Raw genomic sequence first — 23,723 nt, forward strand, 5'->3', positions numbered from 1 at the left:
TCCACACTTATAGAGAATATAGAGAAGAAGTGCACAATGCTAATATTTTTTTTAAAATAATGCATAAAAGATACATTAAATCAATAAAGAAAACATTACACACATTACATACCATGTATTTGACGCACACGCGTATGCATACTGTTTATTGTCAAACTTTTGTTCTTGACGTCTGTGGTCAAATTGAGAATAGATTAAATATTGATTGTCTTTATTAATATATTTTTATAGAGTAGCCTTGACGAAATTTGTGATTATAGAAGTATAAAATACTAGCGAACCCGCCCTCGCTTCGCTTCGGAAACATTAAAACACACATGAAACCAAAAAAAATATAAAAAAAAAATTTAAAAAAGTAGCCTATGTTCATCAGGGACAATGTCGGCTTCTAATGGAAAAAGAATTTTTCAAATCGGTCCAGTAGTTTCGGAGCCTATTCGAAACAAACAAACAAACAAATCTTTCCTCTTTATAATATTAGTATAGACAATCATAATAGTGTACAAATTTACAATTCCAAATAATTATAGTCGAATTTCGACTACTGCGGGACCTCTAGTACAGTATAGATTTACGACCTAATTTTCAAGGTGGGGTGAGGCATTGTGATTCCCATGGGTTTCGGTAATATAACACCACTTAGGTGTTCTGTCACTCTCCCGTCTACGCAATAAACAGAATTTGTTTTAATCATTTGAAATAGTAGAGACTCAAGAAAGGAATGAGTTACTACTATTAATCAAAATAAATGAATACATTGTATACTAGACCAGACTCGATTTATTTACAAAATGCTATTAATGGAAATTAACAAACTTCATGCCAAATGTATTATTAAGAACAAACATTTTTAGCGATACGGCATGAGATACAATGAAGAGATCCAAAGATATCGTCAAATTAAAAAAAGACAATACGGTCACAATTGAACAAAATTTCGTTTGACAGAACAAAACTCTAAACTTTCTAAATCGACAACAGTTCTTCAGTGTTTCCAAAATTAATTATCGTCGTCTTCTTCGAAATTTTCTCTCTTGTTCAAGAAGTATTCGGTCAAGTCACGGTGCTGTGGAAATTTGTTTTCCAAATCATTAAAACTTGTTTCGTATTTGTCATGTTCATCCAACTCCTTGTAAGCCTTTGTTAGGTAAAGACGCGCTTTGTAGCTGTCTTCGTTGAGGCGTAATGCCGAATCGCAGTCTCCGACGACCTGAGTGAAACGCATATCAAATTTGGAAGAAGAAAATAAATTCATTTTACTAAATTTCATTTCGTGGTTATTTAAATTAGAATTAATCCCAAAGATAATTATCGTGAACGTGGAACTGACCCATTGATAAAAGTAATCTTGTCGTGATGCCACAATAAAGATAAAGACGTCGTGTTAAATATAACGTTAAATTGTTTATTAAATTGATACGGAGTTATTTTTATTGTAATAAATATCATTCAACATGATGCGAATGGTGTATGGATATTTTTCATGTTATAATAAGTAGATACACATTGCTTGAAATTCGTTTCGTGATTGATATTGTCTATGTGATTTGTTTCGATTGGATCGTTATTAGTATAGTAATAACAGTAACTGTTGCAAAATGGAACAATTGATTTATGGTTTTCGAAATAACGATAACGTTATAATCCAATCGGTCGACCTGACAGTCTATGGGCAAGGCTAAAAATTTCATACGAATATGATGCATGCGGCAGAGATGCGAATATTAAGATGGATGTGTGGAGAGACAAGAATGGACAAGATAAAGAATGAGTATATCAATCTTTTCTATCTTTTAAAAAAGTCGTCGTGGCCTAAAGGATAAGACGTCCGGTGCATTCGTATCGAGCGATGCACTGGTGTTCGAATCTCGCTGGCGGGTACCAATTTTTGTAATGAAATACGTACTTAACAAATGTTCACGATTGACTTCCACGGTGAAGGAATAACATCGTGCAATAAAAATCAAACCCGCAAAATTATAATTTGCGTAATTACTGGTGATAGGACCTTTTTTTTTTTTTTTTTTATTGCCCTTGTAGGCAGACGAGCATACGGCCCACCTGATGGTGAGTGGTTACCGTCGCCCATGGACTTCAGCAATGCCAGGGGCAGAACCAAGCCGCTGCCTACCGCTTAATACTCTCCACAAGCCTCGTTTGAAGAAGGACATGTCATAGCGCTCGGGAAACACCGTGGAGGGGAGCTCATTCCATAGCCGGATGGTACGTGGCAAAAAAGATCTCTGGAAACGCACTGTGGATGACCGCAGTGGCTCCAGGTAGTATGGATGAACTCTACTCCGGTGGCGGGCGGTGCGATGGTAAAAACGAGATGCCGGTATCATCTCGAACAATTCCTCAGAGCACTCCCCATGGAACATGCGGTACAGAATACAGAGGGAACCAAAGTCCCTCCGCAGACCCAGAGGCTCCAAACGATCCGTGAGAATGGGATTATCGACAATCCGAACGGCCCTCCTCTGTATGGAGTCAAATGGAAGAAGCTGGTATTTGGGAGCCCCGGCCCAGAGATGGGAGCAGTACTCCACGCGAGGCCGGACTTGTGCTTTATAAAGCAAAAGTCTTTGTCCAGGCGTGAAGTACCGCTTTGCTCTGTTGAGGACTCCCAGCATTTTGGACGCCAACTTGGCTTTGCCTTCCAAATGACTCCGAAACTGGACATCGCTCGAAATGTCGACCCCAAGTATCCCGATACTCTCGGAAGGTTGCAGGGATACTCCTTGGAATTGCGGCGCCATGACAAAGGGGTCCTTCTTCGCAGTGAACGCGCAAACTTGTGTCTTTATCGGGTTGAAATGAACTAAGTTCAATTCACCCCATTCACCTCTTGTGAGTCCGCACGAGTAGGTACCACCGCCCCGCTTATTTCTGCCGTGAAGCAGTAATGCGTTTCGGTTTGAAGGGTGGGGCAGCCGTTGTGACTATACTGAGACCTTAGAACTATATCTCAAGGTGTTTGGCGCATTTACGTTGTAGATGTCTATGGGCTCCAGTAACCACTTAACACCATTAAAGAGCGGACGGTTAGCGTGGTATGGACATGTGATGCGTAGAGAAGATGCATGTGACTAGGAGATGTATGGAAATGGTAGTGCAAGGTTGAGGGAGAAGAGGTCGACCGAAGAAGACATGGATGGAGTGTGTGAATGACGATATAATAGAGAAAGGAGTGAGTGTTGAAATGACGGCTGATAGAAGAGAATGGAAGAGAAAAATTAGCTGTGCCGACCCCACCTAGTGGCATAAGGTGGAGAAAAAGAAGATGATGACTTTGAAGTAGCAATCAATAATGTAAACTTTACCTTTTCGAAATGGCCTAATTTAATATTTGTCAAAGCCCGATCGCAGTAGAACATTGGGTTGTCTTTAATTTGTTCGATAGCACGATCGTAACAACTGAGAGCTCGTTCGTACTCTCCCCGCCGAAAAGCTTTTACCGCTTGCGTTTTGAACGTATCTGCTTTCTCTCGTCTGATCTTGCGGTCGAGAGCTCGTCTCTCTGCGTCCTTACTGACTTCTGCCATCCATGTTTCTTTATCGATTTCACTCTAGAAATTCGAATCATGTGTTAAAAAAAGGCTAATATAATTTCTAGGTTTCCTACCTAGTATATATAGCCTATGTATACGTACCGCCACAAATACAGAGAGATGGAGAAGTCTCTCAAAAGCCGCAACCATGCATTAAGACATACGTAACCACGACCACTCAGCCAGGAGTGTACGACTGAGAAGAAGAATATATAGCCTGGCATCGTTTAGATAAAGTTGAGTTTATTAAAGTAAATATTGTAATTCGTCGTATATATTGAATACTAGTAAAAAGTAAAAGATTATTGTATTTAATATCAACATCTATGCTCAATGGGAGAATGTTGTATAACTATAACAGATATACAATCATTTATTTTTTGCTCAATTATCATAGCGAGTTACTCTGCAATTTAAATAATGATACTACTGACTCGTTAGTTGACCGAAATATGCAATCAACAATTGTAATTATAGAAATATATTAAACCATATACGAAAATTATCAGTTGTGAATGAAATTGAATGGATAATAAAAATTGCTAATAAAACGTACATATTTTTGTTTGCTTAGATTTAGCTGAATAAACTTCAGTAGAAAGTTGTTGTGCGAGACCACTTCAGTTAATTTATGAGATCGGCTTCATTTCATTAATAATAGATGCTAAAGGAAGTAACGATTTTTTAAAGTGTATATCGTAATTGAAGGTTTGAAACTTGCGTTTATCATTTATTCCCTATAAAATCGCCGACATTTCGGTTATCAGCTTCACGGCTTACGTAACGTGCCTTATTTACACGCACGAATGCTTTCTGTTACAGCAAACTTCACTTAAAGTTAACCTATATCCAGAATATGTGTAATGTTTAAAAATAAAATGCAGATACATTCCGGTCTTGGTTTGTTTGCAGTGTCTACTGCGTATCTGTTTAGTATGAAAATATTTACACTGACAACGTAAATACGGACAACAACACGAATAGAACGTTTCAAAAAAAAATTTTATTCTCCTAAATAACTTACTCGGATGAATACTGGTGCTCAAAGTCGAAGGGAACAAGGAATTCTAAACGCATATCTTTTTTTCTCATCTATCCGCTAATAGAGAGTACGTTATGTAAATTAGGTGGATGTTTATTTATAGAGAGACAAGCCAAGTAGCTTTCACTGATAAAAAAAACTAGGTATTCAGTACACGTATGTTTACGTTCAACAATCAATATATATGCACGTACCAAACACTGACATCACTGTTTGTGCATTCTACTATTTATACCCGTTCGACATTGGTGGAATTTAAATGCAGTGCCTATGCTGTAGGTACTCATCAATGATTGGACTTCTTCAAACGTTGATGTCGCAGTTTTACTCTATTATACTGTATTTCTCGGTTCAGACCAGATACCTTCGTTTTATGAGAAATCGCAAGGTTGCGTTGCATACATATGCAACCTATGCTACGAACTAATTTCTCTCTCTTATCTAAATAATGATTCACAGCTTCATACTACTACATAATATAGTTAAAATAATTCCAGTATCGGAGGTGGAAATTTGGAGGATACGAAATATAATGTGTACATGTGTCCATACTCTAACAGAAACTAACTGGAACCTGAACTTTTCTCACTAAAAATAATAATAAAAAACTATTCGTCAAACCTCTCGGCACTCAACGCTAACCGATGCTTTCGAACCTCCTCTGCGATTAACATTTTAAACAGAACAAACAACATAATATTAGCCACGTGATAATCATTAGAATTCCAACTGCTAAGACTTATTCGACGCCGGTGCATGTCGTAATAAAAATAAGTGACAGAACTGCGATAACCCAGTTTTAATAACTCAGTAATGTATATTGGACGGTTATGTTCGACTTGCAACAATGTTGTTACTAGAAATTTCTATTAGGTGAATCAACCGTGTTAAATGCTTCACGCGTCCGGAGATTTAAAAAATAGGTCTTGTTTTAACAGAATTTTTTAACTTGAAAATAATATTTATAAAATTCAATAAAGGTATTGTCCTCATTGTCTTATTGCATTAGACAATTTGCAAAAAATTTGCTAAATTTGCAATTTGCTAAAAAATTATAATTTGCGTAATCACTGGTGGTAGGACCTCTTGTGAGTCCGCACGGGTAGGTACCACCGCCCTGCCTATTTCTGCCGTGAAGCAGTAATGCGTTTCGGTTTGAAGGGTGGGGTAGCCGTTGTAACTATACTGAGACCTTAGAACTTATATTTCAAGGTGGGTGGCGCATTTACGTTGTAGATGTTTATGGGCTCCAGTAACCACTTAACACCAGGTGGGCTGTGAGCTCGTCCACCCATCTAAGCAATGAAAAAATAATAATAATAATAAGTCGATAGACATCGAAACGCGAATCAAAACCCACCATAGAACACGTAGTCGATGTTTCTCTATTGAATTGCAAAATATGTCCCACGGCTTAAATTTTAATGCATGACTACTTCGCCGCAGAAATGGGCAAGACTGTGGTACCCACCCATGCTTGCACATAGTCCAGGGATTAGACAAATTTCATGTAAAAATAATAATTTGAGAACAGATTGTCATTGTTTGATATCATTTGATGATATTAAATAATTTTTAACGATTTATTGGATTCAAAACATCTTTTGATTCTAAAAACAAGTAAAGTCTTACTGAATCGTCGCAAGTTTTCCTGGTTTTTTTATTGATAACAGTTCTGTCGTCTTTAATATTCATGGTAACTTCTTCGTCCAGTATCACTTTCCCTTGTAGATATTTATCAGCTAAAACCTGGGCTGCGTCTGCCTTTTCTTTGTCTCCGCTAGCCATGTCTCTAACTAAATTTGATACATCACCGATCCTTTTCATGAAATTGTTCCATTCTTCGTTTAGTTCCATTTTATTGTGATCTTTCAATGCAGGATTGGATAAAATCTTGTTTAGAGCCATTTTTGTGTGAAGGTTTTACAAAATAAATGAAAAATTTACTTTACGAATTGACTAAATAAAGCGCATAGCAACGGTCGTTAAGACCAAATAGTACAATGTAATCATTCGGGTTTTTTTAAAGAAATAGCATCGCGTTTTTAATTTAATTTTGTTATGTTACATTTATTATTATTGTTCATATATGAGTCGTCTATTATCAAAGGCGGCAATCTGTGCATTTGGACAACAAAATTTTATTGATATGTCAATACAGATTGATTTGAATATAATCGTCTCCTTCAAAGAATACGGTTCAAAACCTGCATTAAATAAAGGTTAATAGTTAACCTGTTATTTATCTAAGATGTCGTTCCGAAGAGTTTTGTGACTGCCGATGGAATTCAAAGTCAATAATTCGTTTTTCTGATTTACCAATCATTGTCCAAAAGTCAGATTGCCGCCTTTGATAATAGTCGACTCATATATAGTATTGTGCAGGACCACTGATATAACTGTGGCTCAAGCATACTTTGTTCGGTGTACTGATATCGAGTGATGCGAATTTTCTGTATAAATGCTTAGGTGCACGTATGAACGACTTCGAAAACAAGGAAATATGGTCGTGTAATAAAAATGGAACCCCCAAAAAATTTAAATTTTAGATAATTCCTCGGGCACGTTGAGAACCCACATGGGTCAATAATTGTGTTTGTGTGTGTGTTTATTCCAAAATTGTCAAACGTTTCGGTTCAATCTCTTTCTGGGTCAACACATCGACAGAGAATGTTAGTAGTTAAGCGTCGATGACCGCCGGACCAATGCCTCGTGGGAGTAGGTAAGAAATACGTAAAACATTTGTTTCATTCGAGTTTTGGCTGCGGATTATTAAGAGAGAGGCAGTTTTAGTCGGTCAACTACGACGTGCCGCGCATACCGATGCGCAGGAAGATCTGTCGAAATCATCCTTGTCACTTTTCAGTCACTTAAAACCATAACCTTTTTATCAAATTTTCATATCTCAGTCTAAAAATGATTGTCAGTCACTTCGACACTTGGGATCTTTGGTGTCATTCTCTTGTTTCCTTTTTATTAATTATCTCTAAATACCTCTCGCATAAGTTTTGTAATAGTGGTTGGAGATATCAGAATGCAGCCATCTATAAACATGTTCATTGTTTCCCAATGCTAGACTGTTAAACTCAAGGTGTGTTTTTTATTGATTGCTTTAATTACGACCTACCTGATGGTTGGTGGTCATCGATCCTCATTTAGATCAACAATGTCAGGGGCGTAGCTTAGACACTGCCAAATTTCTTTGATTCATAGTTTATATGTATTTCTTTTAAGTAGGATCATCAGATTCCGTCATCCAAATTTGTTTTACGTAGGTACTGCTTTTTACGTGCCCAAATACCTTACCGTGCCCTTCAAGTAAATATCTGAGCTGACTTTTAACATACATACAAAGCTTCCTGGCTTTATCTGTATTTGTTTATTGCAACCTATTAATATAACGTGCGTCTTGAAACGAGGTCTGAATGGAACCCTCAGAGATAGACAAGAACCTTCGTAGGCCCAAAAAAACTAACGGAACGGAAATCAAAGGTGAGATTGTGTGCGATCAGCGTGTTTACGAGTCCTTGTACCGCCTTGCGAATCAGCTTGTATCTATTTTTGCAGTAACACGTGATTTAACAATAGATTATACTTTTTCGTTTATCTCGGTCACGTGTTTCGCGAAACTTTTTGTCCAACAGCTATTTCGGTTACTATTAAATACTGTTCCGGCGTGAATATTAAAATTTACGTAGCGGATTGATATTTAGATTCATGATGTCCTATTGTCGGATCTGAGTGCGTTACTTGTTCGCATTGTTTACTGACGAAAACCACCCCTTTTTTAGAAAATAGGCAGAAGAAAGTCATTTTTTTTTTTTTTTGTATTGGTCAGTGCACGGACCGTGTCATGTTAAATTGCTATTCGTAGGCTAAACAACTGAATTACGCCACTAACCTTAAAACATTAAGTCGAAGTCTTAATTAATTGTATTTTTTAGCGACTGTCCCTTCAAACAGGAAATTTGCAGCAAAAATAATTAGGATGGTGATACCTACGTAAATTTATAATATTTGGCCGATTGGATTTTATTAATCCTTTATAATAGGTGATGTTATTTCTTGAACGCGCAAGTCGTAGTGAGCAGGTGTGTCTCGTGTTTATAATTAATTTGTAATTTTCGTCGACGCTGCTCTGACGTGTCGATTAATTTCCACTGTTATAATATGTAGCTTTAAAGTTTTTGTTGGCTCGGAAATATTTGGTCAATTTGAATTTAATAACATTTTATACAGTCAATGAAAACATAGCAGACTTCAACTACAAAATTAATAGGGCTCACGTGGAAAGAGCAGCCATTATAGATCTAGGACTGTTTTATTTATTACGTTGACTAGACATAGACTACCGAAGCCCATAGACATCAACAACGTTAATGCCGACCACGATGCCACCTACCTCGAGAAGTTTCTGTTCTATAGCACAGCAGCAATTCCACCTTTCAAACCAGAATGCATTACGGCTTCGCGACAGAAACAGGCGGGGTGGTGATACCTACTGGCGCAGACTTACCAGATCAAGGATGTCGCGCCGAACAACCTATTAAAATTATTAACAGTGTGACTATTTTATTCTACACCCTTGTGAGAAGTTTCTTGTCTTGTTTTCTGATCTGATCACTATCCTATACTACTCATATAAATCGAATTAATTCCGATCGAATTCGTTTCCTTGCCTTTGCATGAGCACAGGCAAATGTGCAGGCTTGTTGGTATTTCCTTGGTGATTTCTACGTTTCAATATAAACCCTTTAAAACAGACGTAAACTTGTCGATTTATTATTATAACAGTATAAAATAAATTGCAGTATATTATGTAGGTTTTAGTCAGAACTATAAAGTAAGCCTCATTTACTGCTGTTCTATAAATAATGTGTATCAATTGCACAAGTAATAACAACAGTCCCACGATTTTAGACTTTATAGTAGTGTCTCGGTGAAGTCATTTGATGGTCCCGGCATCTTTTCAATATTTTTGTGTTCATTCAACACTTATTGACATACATATAACAGATACATACAAAGATATACATATAATAGACTCCCTATTTGAAATTCTTTAAAACGATTCTTTACGATGTTTTTTCCCTATTTATTCGCTGGTAGCCTAAAGGGCTATTCCAACTTCTCGCGAACGAGCAGCCTCAACAGCGATGTAATTTTTCAAAATCTTAAAATATATCACTACATAGTATAAAACAAAGTCGCTTTCTCTGTCTCTATATCTGTCTGTCCCTATGTATGCTTAAATCTTTAAAACTACGCAACGGATTTTGATGCGGTTTTTTTTAATAGATAGAGTGATTGAAGAGGAAGGTTTATATGTATAATAACATCAATTAAATAGTGGAGAAATCAATAATAAATTACAGTTTCCGAAGCGAAGCGAGAGCGGGTCGCTAGTATAATTTTAAATGAACGCTGTTCACCACGGCTCTGTAGGTTAAATATAATTTTGCAATTAAGGTTTAATTTTTGTTAGAAATGTCACTTTTATTATTATTTTTCGTAAGTTTATTGTTAAATAAATAATATTAACACATTGATATACCTACGTTCAATAGATTTTCGGAATGATAATGTATTGCTGTAAACTGTCACGTTTCCGAATATAATTTATGCGTTGTATTTTCACAGATTACGTAAATATGTGTTTTGTAGACTGTACAAATTTTTAAGTAATAAAACGTTTGCACACTTTATTTGCTAACCATACAGGCGTTTGTCATGCACTTGAATTATCTGTGGATTTTAATCCAAATTTTAAAAATACTATTACGTTTTTATTTGCCTTAAAATATAAAATATTATGTTTTTAAATTCAAATATTTTATTGAATTCAGTTATTTAAATGTTTTCGGGGGCTTATTAATAATGAAATTGTTTTTGAATCACAGTTTTCACGCCGCTTGGCTTCGTGCGTCTGTTTGGAGTTGTCGGCGGAGTTCTCGTGAAGCCGCAGTTCCTCAGAGATCTCAACGAGGAGTATTACATGTATTCGTTCGAAGAAGAGACAATCCGACGGCGAATCGACAATGCCGTCGCAACTGGTATGTACAGCTACTTTTTTTATTGCTTAGATGGGTGGACGAGCTCACAGCCCACCTGGTGTCAAATGGTTACCGGAGCCCATAGACATCTACAACGTAAATGCGCCACCCACCTTGAGATATAAGTTCTAAGGTCTCAAGTATAGTTACAACGGCTGCCCCACTCTTCAAACCGAAACGTATTACTGCTTCACGACAGAAATAGGCAGGGTGTTGGTACCTACCCGTGCAAGGTCCTACCACCAGTAATATCGTACTCGTACTCGTATGTTTTAGGTATCTCAAGCACCGGTCACCTCCTCGCCGAACCCGTCGCTTGCGACGAAGGGCTCGAAGAGTAAATTAACCCATAGACACAGCCCATTGGGTTTCTCGCCGAATCTTCTCAGTGGGTCGCGTTTCCGATGCGGTGGTAGATTCTGCGAAGCCCGGCTCTTGCTACGGTTCGTGTTAGCAACATCGTCAGGCTTGAGCCCCGTGAGCTCACCTACTAGTTCGGTGAATCTAGAATAATCCCACGAAGTTACTAGAATAGGTAGGAAAAAAAACACATATGTTATTATCTAAAATGAAAGTTTCAAAAGTACCAGAAATCAAAATAATCTTCGTAAACAATTTCCTTCTATAAAAATATTTTAATATGAGTAGTATCTCAGTTTGTTTGTTATGCAATCTCATATTTAGCCTGCCCTTCATGATTTCCTATTCGTATCGCGGGGGCCTAGATAATTTATAATCTACTAACGTTGGCTCGACCGTCTTTTTGTTTATATCAATCACATACATTTGTGTACAGTAATCCCCCTTATAACACGGTACTCTTAAAACGCATTTTCATATTACGCGATAACAGTTTCCCGTATAACACGGATATTCTCCCATATAACGCGGGGAATTCACACATTTTACTATTTCAGTGCTGTGAAATTAATAATGATTTGTACAGTTCATAATTAACTTGGCGTACCTTTGCACTTTGTGTCAATTGTGCTGTTATAAAATTGAATTAATTTATTAAATTTGTGTTCCTAGTTTTTGAATTGTAAAAACATTGGTTATATTATATTTGTACATAACGCATTATAGGTCGTTTTACAAGCGTGTTATGCGAGAATACTCCAACAACGCGTTTCTTATAACGCGGAACCAATCTACCGTGTTATAGGGGTGATTAGTGTACTTTTCTACAAAAGTTAACGCTAGTCGGATGCACTTTGGCTAGGCCCTCAGATTTGTTATTCAGAAATCTCTCCCATATCAGAATGAGCGAATGACAATGTTACTTTTGATGCAAAACAATAGTTTTATTGGATTTACATAATTCGAAAACTCATATTTAAAGTTTAAGAACAAGTAATAAACAAGAAAATACAGTAACTTTTACTACTCTAGTACAGTCGGACGATTTTCTTTTATAGTCCTAATTTTTCAATTAGCTGAATTAATGTGTTAGTTTTTTTTTCTCTCAAGAGGAAATGTGATATGTACTTGAAATTATTATCTCAGTCTTTAGGTACCAGTGATTTATGATCGGATTTCAATTTTTGAGCCAACACCGATACGAAGAAGTATGTTTGTTTACTTCTTTGTGTCATTCCGTAAACAACAATGAAACGTCTTCGCAAACACTCACTTAATCATTCCCTCCATGTAAACAATAAACTATAAATAAAGTGATAATAATATTATGTTTCAAGAAAAAAATATTAGCAAATAACAGACGTACAAACTCATGAGATGAAGGATACATTGCGAGCCGGTAATGAGCGCGCTTCACTTCCTGTAACGTGACCTGTCTTGTACTTTGTTTACTCTGTGACCTTCCTCATAAAATCTGAAAACTAAATAACACTAAATTTGAAATCAATTTAGAACAATTTTCCAGAATTTCGTTTAGTTATGATTTTTTCTTGATTAGTGTAGGTATTGGATTAACTCTTATATTTTGTTTCTATTGACCTTGTGTACTCTTCATAGTTGACAGGTACGACGACAAAGACATGTTTTTGTTTTTATTTTATGACGTATGTCTTTCAAATGTATACAAATTGTTTATTTTTTTATACTATTTCAGTGTGTGTATTCAGACTCTAAATAAGGAAATTCGTCGAATGTTATTTGAATGCGAGTCGTTATTCCCATAACATTTGTCAGCTCTTTAAGTTTGACTGCGACGCAAAGCTTGGTACTTAATGATTTGTAAGGGTAACCGTGTAACCCTGAAACTGATTCTCATCAAAAAGCGATCTCTTACAGATAAATTAAGCCGTAGATCGTAAGCTATATTAATAACCTTCGATAGTAATACAATAATTATTTATAATTAGCTGACCCGGCAGACTTCTTAGTGCCTCAATCGATAAATAAAAGACCTAAACTTTTGTATAAAATAAACTTAAAACAAAACAAAAGGAATCCGTCCGACGGTGGACGAATTTTGTTTTCAAAGGGAAAACAAAATTATTATTTTTATTTCATTCCGAGCATTTTCATATGTATCTACCTTTTAAACCTTCTCTGGACTTCCACAAATAATTCAAGACCAAAATTAACCAAATCGGTCCAGCCGTTCTCGAGTTTTAGCGAGACTAACGAACAGCAATTCATTTTTATATATATAGATACTGTATTAAACAAATCGTAGGTGTATTCGGAATAGACTTGTCTAACGTCGATAAAATATTTTGGCACATTACACTGTAAACAATGTACTGTACAAAAAGCGACCAGGAATCTGGCACGCGACTGGCGTTGCCTAAATCTAATGCTAAATCGATTCCATGGTTTGCCATTCCATTCGTATTGAGTAATGATAGTTCGCGAGAATATAATGGACCGACGGAAGTACATCAATATTCAGTGGTCGTATTGACCCACCGAATTCATTTAAGAATATATTTTAGGTCACGTGCTTGCTTAGTGGGTCATTTATTTCTTTAACGTGACTGTTACGATTTATTGACGTTTTTAATATGAAGGAAACTTCACGATCCTATGTTTTTGTTTAGTTTTTTTTTACTGAGAATGAATTATTAGTTTTTTTAACAAATTTTCAACAAGGTGTTTGTAAGAGATTTTTTTTAACTAGTCACGTTCATTTTGCTGCGAATTAGGATTCCCTGTACTATGGGAACCATACTGGGACTGATATAGATATTTATATAATATAGACAATGACACCCAGGCAAAGAGTAAACAAATCTGTTCACAACACGAATTTGGCGTGGCGTGGGAATCAAACGCATGACCCACGCAATAGTCAGGGGCGCTAATTACTGCGCCATACAGTCAGTCTATTTGTTTATATTTCAAACGAAGGAAAACATTCTGCCGAGCCTACGGAAAGTGGCTTGGCAATATACTAAAGGTACATCTAAATGAGTGCAGTAGAATGGCCTCGAGCAGGGAGAGATGGCGGGACATCGTGAGACGAATCAAGTCTGCCCCTTCCAACACTACATGACGATCACGACCACTCTGTCAAGAGTGACACGATTGATAAGAACACATCAAAACCGCTGTTATGAGCTATGAAGAAATTCATCTTCAACCTCTAAAATGAATCACTTTGTGTGAACCTTGGCGTTGCGGTTGTGAAATTTTCATATCTTTTATCTAATCGGGCCAGCTATTCTAACGTATACTATAGGGAAATGCGTTTGCTGCACTATTCAGTCGTATTATCTCTTAAGTCTGCGTCCACGTGTCCTCGCTCTTATTGTGATTTGTTATCTTTCTCAGCTATATGAAGCTCTACATGTGTTTTGAATAGTTTGGACAATGCGCTGTTGACAGATCGATTATAATCTTCTATTAAAATTTATACTAATATATAAATCTACAGTGGTTTTTACGGATGTTCCATTATAACTACAGAACCATGCATCCGATTGACTCGAAACTTGGTATCCATGTAGAAAACACATGTACTTAATGGATAGGCTAATATTTATATGAGTGTTGAACTCCCTACACCAGTTGGGGGGCGTTAATGATGAGAATCTTTGTGGGGGTGAGAAATAATAATGCTAATTTTAAATGCCCAGCGAAGTGGACGGTTACAGCTAGTAGTGTTCTGTATAAGGCTCTTAATAAGTATATGTATATTTTTTTTCGTATTCATCCAACACCGTGTTTATCTTCGGTGCGTACGTTTCTCGAATTCATTGTTGTTCGTTCAAATATTGATATACATATTTTGACCTCGAATGATAAATGCGTATTGATATATTTCATAGCTATAACAATAATATTTATAAACTGTTCACCTTCATATATTTACTGGCATAAAACAAACTTATCTGCGATTTGTTTGCATAGATAAAACATATGCTATATATGAAAGTATAAGAGCAAATTATTTTTGAAGGAATTAACAGTGAATGATTGATTGTTGCACTAAAACATTTAAACGCGTCGAAATACTATGATAAATCGATGTAGGTTTTGAAGAAATTTTGTATTTCTAAAATTAGTAGTGCTCTTCAGTTTGGCAACGTTACAATTACAATAGAAAGTATTACACAAACTAGCGGTCCCCCGGTAGTCGAAATTCGACCATAATTAATTGAAATTATAAGTTTGTACACTATTATGACTTCTATAATCACAAATTTCGCCAAGACTACACTATAAAAAATATTAACAAAGAAAAACCATATTCTATTCTCAATTTGACAACAGACGTCAAGAACAAAATTTTGACAATAAATAGTATGCATGCGTGTGTGCGTCAAATACACGGTATGTAGTGTGTGTAATGTTTTCTTTATTGATTTAATGTATCTTTTATGCATTATTTTAAAAAAATATTAGCATTGTGCACTTCTTCTCTATATTCTCTATAAGTGTGGAAAATTTCATACTCCTCCGTCCGCGCAATTTTCGTAAAAAGGGGTACAAAGTTTTTGCTTCACGTATTAATATATAGATATCTTATACCGATATTCGTACCACTTATCTGTGGATGAAGGCACGAGACAAACCGGAACATATCGATGCACTTAAGGGTCAATTTTGTTTTAAAAATAACTTTGCTTTATAGATCGATACGCACACCTAGATAGTACTTTTTAAAGAGACATACGAGGTACGAGAAATATCATGTCGAGCCCCGTAAGCTCGCCCTTCAGTGCAGCCAGAATAGTCTCTAGAGAAATATACAAAGGAATACTTTCACCACATCCAGATTCACAATTAAACGAATGGTTGCCAAGAGTTTGTGTCATCAATATTTCTCTATTTCGACTGTTTTCTGCATACCACATCAATCTTCGATAATTTTATTATTGTCTAGTTTGCAATGAATCGTTCAACGCTATACTAACGTTGGATCTAGAACAATGGCTTGTCATTACAAACGACATCCTCTTTGAGTTTCCCGTGGGCTTTCATGCGAAACTTCACCAGTGTGCCGTGTCGATCGAATGCTAATCAATTGTAGTATAAAAATAGACATCAGTATTAAAATAACTACATATGGAAACTTAATCTACTTTTAATTTAACTTCAAATGTGTAGGTTTTGAAATTAATCAAATATTATATTATTACGTTATTATTATATCTAATTATTATTTTTATTAATTACTAGCTGACCCGGCCGACTTCGTAATGCCTCGATCGATAAATAAAAGATTTTGTATAAAATAAACTTAAAACAATAAAAAGAATCCGTCCGACGGGGTACACATCAAAGGAAAAAGAAAATTGTTATTTTTTATTTAATTCCGAGCATTTTCATATTTAAACCTTTTAATCTACCTTTTAAACCTTCTCTGGACTTCCAAAATTAATTCAAGACCAAAATTAGCCAAATCGGTCGAGCCCTTCTCGAGTTTTAGCGAGACTAACGAACAGCAATTCATTTTTATATATATAGATTATATTATTACGTTATACTATAGATTTGATATAGACAGGTGTTCGAGTTCACGGTGCGCCTAGGCGCCTGGCGTTATCTGGTTGCCGGTTATCTTTTGTTTGTATCGGCCATACACATAAATAGATCGAGGGGTGAAAAACTATTTTGTTTAAGCGACATTTTTGCAACTGTACAGGAGAGAGATTTAAAGTTTAAAATTTGGTAAAAATATCATAACAAAACAACTTCTTCAGCTATTTCAATGGAGTAGACTTAAGATCAAAAAACGTCGAAGTGTTGATTCTAATCTATATATATATAAAAATGAATTGCTGTTCGTTAGTCTCGCTAAAACTCGAGAACGGCTGGACCGATTTGGCTAATTTTGGTCTTGAACTATTTGTGGAAATCCAGAGAAGGTTTAAAAGGTAGATAAATATGAAAATGCTCGGAATTCAATAAAAATTTCAATTTTGATTTTCCTTTGATGTGTCCCCCGTCGGACGGATTTCTTTTGTTTGTTTTAAGTTTATATCATACAAAAGTTTAAGTCTTTTATTTATCGATTGAGGCACTACGAAGTCTGCCGGGTCAGCTAGTAACAAATAAAATGGATCTTTAATTAAAAGATAAATGTCGCGTATTAAGCGAAATGCTGCTTAAACCAAATAGCCTTTCACCCTTCTACATATAAAATAGAGAGAGAGAGATTTCGAAAAATAAACAAATAATATTAAGTATCATAACGGCGTTGTAAACAAATAGGTCAGAAGTTTATCGATGCTTTTATCGTTTTTTGTACCTTGTATCATCAATGAGTGTGTCGTTCAACGTAATACTTATGACACGAGATCTTCCACGAAACTTTTAATAGGGTTGAGTCCGCGCGGGTAGGTACCACCACCCGGCTTATTTCTGCCGTGAAGCAGTAATGTGTTTCGGTTTGAAGAGTGGGGCAGCCGTTGTAGCTGAGACCTTAGAACTTATATCTCAAGGTGGGTGGCGCATTTGCGTTGTAAATGTCTATGGGCTCCAGTAACCACTTAACACCAGGTGGACTGTGAGCTCGTCCACCCATCTAAGCAATAAAAAAAAACTTGGTATGATGATGACAATACAACTTCAAATGTATGTTTTCCTTTTCAGGTGTATGTTACATTTCCCCTGAGCCGATGTACTCTGATAAGGGAGATTTCTCAGAGCCTCTGGACTTAGATGTTTCAATGTGCAAAGAAAAGAAGAATGCCGCATCGCCTGGAATCGATAAGGTTCCATTATTGAGACTGAGAAATGGCGCTCTTCAGGCGGGGCTCAATGAGAGACTTCAGAAAATTGTCGCTATGAGAAAGGTATTTGAACTTTGAAGTGCTCATCACTAGTATTCTAAGGCGTTGCCTTATACTTTCCTGACCCTCGGTTCTATAATTCTGAAGAGTTTCTATTTTGAATATAATTATGTAGTTAAAGGTTAAGGTATCGAAGAACTTGCTAGAATAATTTGCTTGCTTTATAAACTTGGACTAAGTAACAAACAATGATGCTAATAATAATTTGGCTCGAGGGTCTTGTTGTAAGTCAAAGTTTGAGTGGAGTTGAGGGTTGAGGAAGTTTTCAGATTGGCATAACATCACTTTTCCATTTTTTATTTGGATTAGAACTTTCGTGTATAGTATTCGAATACCACTGATATTATAAAATAAAGGGAAAGGGTTTTATATTAGTATTATTAAAATACAAATTAGAAGCGCCTATGGTCTTATGAATAAGACGTCTAATGTGTTTGGAAAGATAGATGCGGCTATGCCCAGGTTAAAGCCTTGAAATCAGATACGATTTTTTCTATGTTAATCTAATTCATATTTACGAACGACTACGGCGCTCTAAGAAATGTCGTCTTCTTCTTTGTCTATACTTACCCCTTGCCCTTACCCCACATTACGTGGGATCGTATCAGCATGTCCTCTTACCATGCAGAATAGGGATTTTCACGTCATTCCGGATCCACCCGATCCAATAACCGTGCTTTTAGGTACCCCAAGCACCGGTCATCGTTCTCGTCGAACCTGTCGCTTGCGACGAACGGCTCGGCGAGTAAATTAACCCTCAGACACAGCTCACTGAACTTCTCGCCGGATCTTCTCAGTGGGTCGCGTTTCCGATCCGGTGGTAGATTCTGCGAAGCACGGTTCTTGCTAGGGTTCGTGTTACCAACATCGTTAGGTTTGAACCCTCTGAGCTAACATACTAGTGAAGGTTACGCTGATATGGTCTCCCTAGACCATCAGATTAGGTAGGAAAAAAATGGGAATTTGTATGAGTTGTACAGCTGACCGCCTGATTGACGTCCTTGGGTTATATTTCCATGCCATAAGAAGGGATTTTTCTATATCTTATTTTGGTATTCTTTTACTTTATCCGTTTTCATCCGCTCTATGTATTGCATTTTATTACTATTAACCTTTACACTAAAACTTTGATTTGCAAGAGAAAAATCTTATTCGTTTTCCTGTATTTTCATAATAATGTCACAACGACATTATAAACACTGTGTAATGCTTAACGACAAAGGGAAAGATCCTCCACCGAGCTGGTGATACTGCTCGGTAGGCCGACCGTCCGAATGTTGTTGTTCGGATTTTTTTTATGTATGCAAGCATATCTTGAAAATGTCGTAAGCGAGATTCAGGCGTCTGTCAAATGTCTTGCGTTGTATGATGACTACCCGCCACGACACTATATAGAAATGAATATCATGTAATAAAAAAAAAAAACAATTTGCGTGGTCCCCGCCAGTACGGGAGCTCCTAAGATTAGGTGCCACCATCGTGCCTATGTTGGTCGCGAAATAAATTTTCGTCATGTCGGTAGGATATTTGGTTGCCAGTGGTCACTGTCGCTTATCAATATCGGCGATGTAGAAAAGTATGGCCAATCCTGTTTGATTGAAAATCATTTACAATGCGCTTTGAATGTGTGACATTATCCTAAGAAATTATTATTATATGCTACAATTTCTATAATATAATATTCTCAAGTCAAGTTCTCTTAGTCACGATTATCATATGCAGCTAGCTAGCTTTAGTAACGACCGAACGGAACAAATTTAAAGGTGTATAACAATGAAATGTAGAATTAGGGACGGTAGTTCTTATCGTAAATTGTGTTATCATGTGAATAGAAAAAGCTATCACATAATTTTCTACGGAACAAAGCATACGCTTTATTATAATTGAACTATTAATGTAAGTATATAAAAGTTATAAAAATACATTTTTTACAAGAACATACTATATACAAAAAAAATTTACCCCTGCTTGGGATGTCTGCGATACAAGATGAAGGCTCTAGAGTGAGAAATCGCCTCATAATACACACCGTGTTAAAGATAACTGTAAGCCCTATAGCTATAAGGATAATAAGCATAACTATAAGCTTTCAGTACAAGGCCTCCAACACGGCTAGCTAACGAAAGTTTCATAAGGTGTTGATCGAAACTTTTCGCTATCAAACCGTACACTGACACAAATTGTTATAATTATTATTGAAATCGTAGTGTATTAGTCATTATTGTGAATTCTGCTTTGGTTTCCAATCTCTCGGAATGTGCTATTGATTCCAATGGATCGCAAGAGAAAAATAATCGACAAATCGGCCCCCTTTTATATGGAAGTCAAAGGATGTAGTTGATATTAGCTCGACGTACAAGTGGCAACGCAACCCAACCTGAATATCTACCGAAATTCTGATGCTAAACTAAATTTACTTAGACTCAATTACTGAACAAGGAAATATTAATCCCTGTCCACATACATTAAGTTCGACGACCTTCACCGGTTTTGACGTTCAAAGCGCGAACAGACGATCGGAAGAAAAAAATTAGCTTTTTTTTACATTCAACTCTCAGTCGTGTAACTAATGACGCTACCTAAAAAAGACTACAACGTAATTACAGAAAAACCTGATTGATATGATAAGATAAAAGAAGAAAAAATAATATATAAAAAATGAGCTACAACCAATATAATTAATTATAAATAATTAAATTTGTATTTGAATGAATTAAATGTTATAAGCAGTGCAACTCAAATATCTGTAATACAGAAGGACCCATTGAAATATACCATATTTTTACTTATATATAAACATTACTAATTGGTATTGTTATGGTATTTTTTTATTTATTGCTTTGATGGGTGGACGAGCTCACAGCCCACCTGGTGTTAAGTTGTAACTGGAGCCCATAGACATCTACAACGTAAATGCGCTACCCACCTTGAGATTTAAGTTCTAAGGTCTCAGGTATAGTTACAACAACTGCCTCACCCTTCAAACCGAAACGCATTGCTGCTTCACGGCAGAAATAGGCAGAGTGGTGGTACCTACCCGTGCGGACTCTTAAGAGGTCCTACCACCAGTAAAAATGCCGCGCATCATTTGTTTATAGGAAGTTGAGAATCAGCGCAAGACGTCATCCCTGCAGCGAAACGTCGTATACCCGCTGGCGATGCTGCTCCTCCTCGGACTGACCACCATCACCGTGCTCATGGTGCTGCAGAACACCCTCGAGCTACTCATCGGGATCAAAGCGGTGCCGCTTAGCACGCGGGTAATATTTATGTGTTAAAATAGGACACACCTTTACACTCGGTGACTGCTTAACGACAGGCGGGCTGTCGGCTCGTGCGCCTCTAATCTATTAAGGAAATCTATACTAATATATAAATCTACAGTGGTTTTTACGGATGTTCCGTTATAACTACTGAACCATGCATCTGATTGACTTGAAACTTGGTATCCATGTAGAAAATATATGTACTTAATGGATAGGCTAATATTTATATGAGTGTTGAACTCCCTACACCAGTTGCGGGGGCGTTAATGATGAGAATCTTTGTGGGGGTGAGAAATAGTAATGTTAATTTTAAATGCCGGGCGAAGCGGGCGGGTACAGCCTACAGTTATTAAATGTATTAATTTTGATATATATTTTAGGTATTAATTTATTTATTTTAAATGTAGAGTAATCAATTTGGACTATGTTCTTAAAGTATTTTGTACAATTCTATAAATTTATCTATAATCTACTAAGTAACATACGTGAATTTCTTTGAATTAGGGTTCACCCAACGATCGAAATGCGGATTATAATCGATTAAAACACAACACTTAAATTCATTTTACGTATTTTCTTTTGCGTTTTGTGCCATTTTTTTAAGTTTGAAAAGAGGGGTAGCTTAATGTATTCTTTGATTGGTAACAATAAAGATCTTTAATGGCTACTAAAAAAACCGATTGACAAACAGAATGAGAAAAATGTCCTATCTTTTAAATGTTTTTTTTTCAATCTCGCGTATCTTGGACCTGATTAAAAGTACCTCTACGGCTTAATCGCCCTTGAACATAAAATTTAATTAAAAATAATATGTAATACCTAGATTAAATCGTAAAAGTGGATATAGATATGAAATCTATTAAAGATTATGTTCAAATCTATACTAATATATAAATCTACAGTGTTTTTTACGGATGTTCCGATAACTACTGAACCATGCATCCTATTGACTTGAAACTTGCTATCCATGTAGAAAATATATGTACTTAATGGATAGGCTAATATTTATATGAGTATTGAACTCTCTACACCAGTTGCGGGGGCGTTAATGATGAGAATCTTTGTGCGGGTGAGAAATAATAATGTTAATTTTAAATGCCCAGCGAAGCGCTATGAGCGCTATGACATGTCCGTCTTCAAACGAGGTTTGTGGAGAGTATTAAACGGTAAGCAACGGCTTGGCTCTGCTGACATTGCTGACGTCCATGAGCTACGGTAACCACTCACCATCAGGTGGGCCTGCCTATACGGCAATAAAAAAATAAAATAAAAAAGCGGACGGGTACAGCTAGTTAAACTATATAATTAACATCTGGGTAAGATTTGGTTTACATGATAAAAATGTAATGTTGTCTTTTTTTCGAGCAGCAATTTACACTGGGCATAACGTCGTTGTCGAAAATGGGCTGGGCCGGCGCCACCCTCGAGGCTTTCCTGATCCTATACCTGCACGCGGCGTCGCTCACCGGGCTGAGCGCGCCGCTGCGGGCGCTGCGCGTGCTGCCCCGCGCGCGCCGCACGCCGCTGCCGCGGATCATCGCGCTCGCCGCCGTCATGTTGGCGCACTCCACCGCGCAGCCGCTCCTCGTCAAGATATTAGGTATGCTATCACTGTCTTACTGTACAGGGAGACGTTTTGGCGGGAACGCGATGAGTGAAGTTGTGTGATTGGTTTTATTTCAAGTGATGACCTGGAGCTCGACTCCGTCAGTAAGTATCTACAGTCGGCATCGCTGCGACACTTTGAGAAGGTGGCACGACATGAGAACCCTCTTGTCGTGGCCGCTGGAAACTACATACCCCGATCCTGTAGACCGAATGGTAAACCGTCGACGTCGCCCAAAGCACGTCATTACGGATCCTCCTGATCCATAAACGGTGCTTTTAGGCACCACAAGCACCGGTCACCGTCCTCGTCGAACCCGTCGCTTGCGACGAAGGGCTCGACGAGCGAATTAACCCATAGAAACAGCCCACTGAGTTTCTCGCCGGATCTTCTCAGTGGTTCGCGTTTCCGATCCGGTGGTAGATTCTGTGAAGCACGGCTCTTGCTAGCGTTCGTGTTAGCAACGACATCAGGTTTAAGCCCCGTGAGCTCACCTATACACGTTAGGGCGAAGCGAAATAGCCTCTCAAGGCTATCAGCATAGGTAGGAAAAAAAATGTTTTATTTTGCCTATTTAGTGTTTCTTCAGGTTTAAATGTGTAATAACGGTGGTTTATTAACCGTTTAATATCTGTGAAAGTGCACACATGTGGGAAAATGAAACAAACTTGCTGAACGTAATTTCTCGGAATTCTCCAAAAAGTCCACTGAAAAAATCTCAGTAAATGACCACCATTTGCTGAGATTATATCTCATCTCATGTCATTTAATTTCATCCCAGTTGATTAATGTTTCAAATTAATCATTTCATTTCACTCCATATTATCATTTTTCATAAAAATAAGAACATAAATTAAAATAAGACATGACTTAAAGGTCTTAGTAGTAAGATGAAGATGAAAAATTTAATCGTAGGGAAACGCGATCATGACGATTTGAGGCGTTTTTTTTTTACAAGAATATGGTAAAAAAGCTGTTTACCTCAAAATACAAGTTA

At 36.9% G+C, this 23,723-nt stretch overlaps 2 protein-coding genes across 5 annotated transcripts in view; one reads left to right on the forward strand and one right to left on the reverse strand.

Annotated features, from left to right (window-relative positions):
• The window catches only part of LOC101746728 (protein Lilipod), a 39,561-nt gene that overhangs the window by 12,421 nt on the left and 3,417 nt on the right, over positions 1-23,723 (forward strand). For all 3 annotated transcript variants that reach the window (XM_004931102.5, XM_062670180.1, XM_012694748.4), the window contains exons 5-8: positions 10,494-10,646; positions 17,655-17,857; positions 20,953-21,114; positions 22,489-22,720. In XM_004931102.5, coding sequence (XP_004931159.1) covers positions 10,494-10,646; positions 17,655-17,857; positions 20,953-21,114; positions 22,489-22,720 — 750 coding nt within the window. The remainder of the gene's footprint in view (positions 1-10,493; positions 10,647-17,654; positions 17,858-20,952; positions 21,115-22,488; positions 22,721-23,723) is intronic.
• Positions 758-6,593, reverse strand: LOC101746587 (tetratricopeptide repeat protein 1). 2 transcript variants are annotated; one of them, XM_062670185.1, is made up of 3 exons: positions 6,226-6,593; positions 3,324-3,569; positions 758-1,066 (listed from the first exon to the last, which is right to left on the reverse strand). In XM_062670185.1, the coding sequence occupies exons 1-3, from the start codon at positions 6,499-6,501 to the stop codon at positions 1,001-1,003; spliced, it is 588 nt and encodes a 195-aa protein (XP_062526169.1). In that variant the 5' UTR covers positions 6,502-6,593; the 3' UTR covers positions 758-1,000. The 2 variants fall into 2 exon arrangements, with proteins under 2 accessions (XP_062526169.1, XP_004931158.1); XM_004931101.5 differs by having other exon boundaries at positions 758-1,210; positions 6,226-6,582.

This window comes from Bombyx mori, chromosome 9 (genome assembly GCF_030269925.1).
Source record: "Bombyx mori chromosome 9, ASM3026992v2".
NCBI classification, from domain to species: domain Eukaryota; kingdom Metazoa; phylum Arthropoda; class Insecta; order Lepidoptera; family Bombycidae; genus Bombyx; species Bombyx mori.